Source organism: Gadus macrocephalus, chromosome 10 (genome assembly GCF_031168955.1).
Source record: "Gadus macrocephalus chromosome 10, ASM3116895v1".
Classification (NCBI taxonomy): Eukaryota; Metazoa; Chordata; class Actinopteri; order Gadiformes; family Gadidae; genus Gadus; species Gadus macrocephalus.
The window spans coordinates 4,570,790-4,573,289 of record NC_082391.1 but is presented as its reverse complement, the minus strand read 5'-3'; the positions used below and the strand labels follow the sequence as shown (position 1 = coordinate 4,573,289).

Here is a 2,500-nt window from a genome sequence, read left to right as displayed (position 1 = left end):
ACACACACACACACACACACACACACACACACACACACACGCTACCTGAGGACGCAGGTGTAGAAGCCGTTGTCCTCCAGCTCGGCGGATCTGAACCAAATGGAGTCGTCCTCCTTGCTCAGCCGATGGCCCGAGAAGATGATGGGTTCCTATTGGTCGGTGCAGGATGGAGGGGAACACGCCCCCCCCCCCCGAGAACAAAAAGGTAAGAGTCACTTGGGATGTAAACGAACACGCAATGGCAAAAAAGGCATCCTCTTTTTCTCTTCGGAGACAACACACTAGGACGTTACGTAACTCCGGCACTGGTTCCTGCAGAGCCTTCTGCGCCTTCTGAGCTCCTCCAACGTACCCCCGCTCTATATATGTAGTCTACATAGTGGGTGTGCAATGAAACTACTATATATATATATGTATATATATATACAGCCAAACCAACCTTTATAAGTATTCAACACTTTGGCCAAACGTGTGATAGTAGTGCGACCAAAAGCGTTTTAGTTACGATGCCCATTTACATCGAACGTTTGCTAATGATTCCTGAATGAGATGCCGACGTTTCAGTAAAGGACATTTAAGCCTCTCTGACCTATCTGTGTTTCTATGCGCAATACCATGTTTCAAATGATGGAGGTCTGAACCATTGTATTGTCGCATCGTCTTGTAAGACACAGCCAACAGAAATAGCATGGTACTGCAAAACAGGAGGCTTCAGGGTTCAGTAGTATTTGATGTGACAAATCTTTACAACTGTAAACACTTTTAAAACTAATTTGTACCTGGACCGAAGGTATTATTTAAATCTTTAACCTTACAACTAAGGTCCCGGAAAAGCAGTCCTAGAAATGCGGTACTGAAACCGCAGCCCCCTCGGTACATTTGCCTTGAAAAATTGTTTTCCCTAAAATAAAATCAGACCGATGTTGAGACCGTGTGGAACCCAGAGCCAGCAGTAGACCGTACCTCAGAGTCCCCCTTGTTCTTGTACCAGATGAGCCTCAGCTTGGCGTTGGTGGCCATGGTGTAGTTGGTGCGGATGTAGCTGTAGAACAAGGCACACTTGACCCGGACGGGCTCGCCGGACAGGACCCGGTACCGCTTCAGGTCCACCGACCAGTCGATGCACCCGTCCACTGGGGAGAGAACACAGAGGGGAGCTCCTTTAGTATCTAGTTCTGTACACAGACAGATGGGTGTAGACTACTCATGGTTACATAGTTAGATGTAGATGTAGATATCGTAGAGGGATAGAAAGATAGATGGCAAGATAGAGCAACATGAAGATATATAGATGGATAAATAGATAGTTAGATCGAAAGATACAGAGATAAAGTTATAGTGAGATAAAAAAAAATGGATAGCAAGAGCGATATAAATAGCAATACAGACAAATAGCACGATAGATAGAGGGATAGAAAGATAGATGGCAAGATAGAGCTATATATATACATATATATATACATATATATACATATATATACATATATATATATATATATATATATATATATATATATATATATATATATATATATATATATATAAATATATATATATAAGAGAGAGAGAGAGAGAGAGAGAGAGAGAGAGAGAGAGATAAAGGGACGGATTTGGCTGCAAGATGGATTGTTTGTATGCTCAGACTGAGATGCCCACTGAGGGAGCAGAGAGGGAATGCTTCTTGTATGAGTGGGTTAAAAGAGGGTAGCTGGCTGATGTTTTGATTCCCCTACTCTTCAGAAGACATTGTCAGCCTCTACAAGCTCAGCTGCTCTGGTCTCTCAGGGCCTGACTTGCATACAAAGAGCAGTAAAGTAAGGGGAATGCTCTCACACAATGATGCAGTCATGGCTGCCTCGGCCAGGCCTGAGCAATTGAGTACAGAGAACAGATGTGCTCGAGAAGTCAAGGGAGGTCAGGAGGAAAATACAGTATTTGTTTTCTTCATAAGACGGCAACATCCTTGGATACGACAATAGGTTTGTATACAGGGTTTAATAATAATAATAATAATAATAATAATACATTTAATTTAGAGGCGCCTTTCAAGGCACCCAAGGTCACCTTACAGAGCATAAAATCATCATAAATTGTTTAAAAAGAAGACATTGTGGAGAAAATAACCAAAAACAAAACAAAACAAACAAACAATCAAAACAGTGATCAGTTAGATGTTGTGTGCGAGTTTGAACAGGTGAGTTTTGAGTTGTGACTTGAAGGTTGTAATGGTGTCTGACTGTTTTATGTGTGGGGGGAGGGAGTTCCAGAGCCTGGGTGCTGAACAGCGCGATGACCGGGCACCCATTGTAATGAGTCGTGATGTGGGGATACATAGTAGTCCAGCAGAGGTTGAGCGGAGGGAGCGGGAGGGAGTGCATTCTTGGAGGAGGTCACAGGGGTAACTGGGGGCTAGGTTGTAGGGTTTTGTATTGGATGCGGTAGTGAACTTGGAGCCAGTGAATTTTGTATTTTTTAACCAAGGCACTTTAAGACCTCATGT

General features: G+C 43.0%; 1 protein-coding gene across 1 annotated transcript in view; it reads right to left on the bottom strand.

Annotated features, from left to right (window-relative positions):
* The window catches only part of LOC132466490 (X-linked interleukin-1 receptor accessory protein-like 2), a 152,263-nt gene that overhangs the window by 19,029 nt on the left and 130,734 nt on the right, over positions 1-2,500 (bottom strand). The window contains exons 3-4 of the mRNA XM_060063741.1: positions 964-1,133; positions 46-149 (exon numbers count right to left, since the gene is read on the bottom strand). Coding sequence (XP_059919724.1) covers positions 46-149; positions 964-1,133 — 274 coding nt within the window. The remainder of the gene's footprint in view (positions 1-45; positions 150-963; positions 1,134-2,500) is intronic.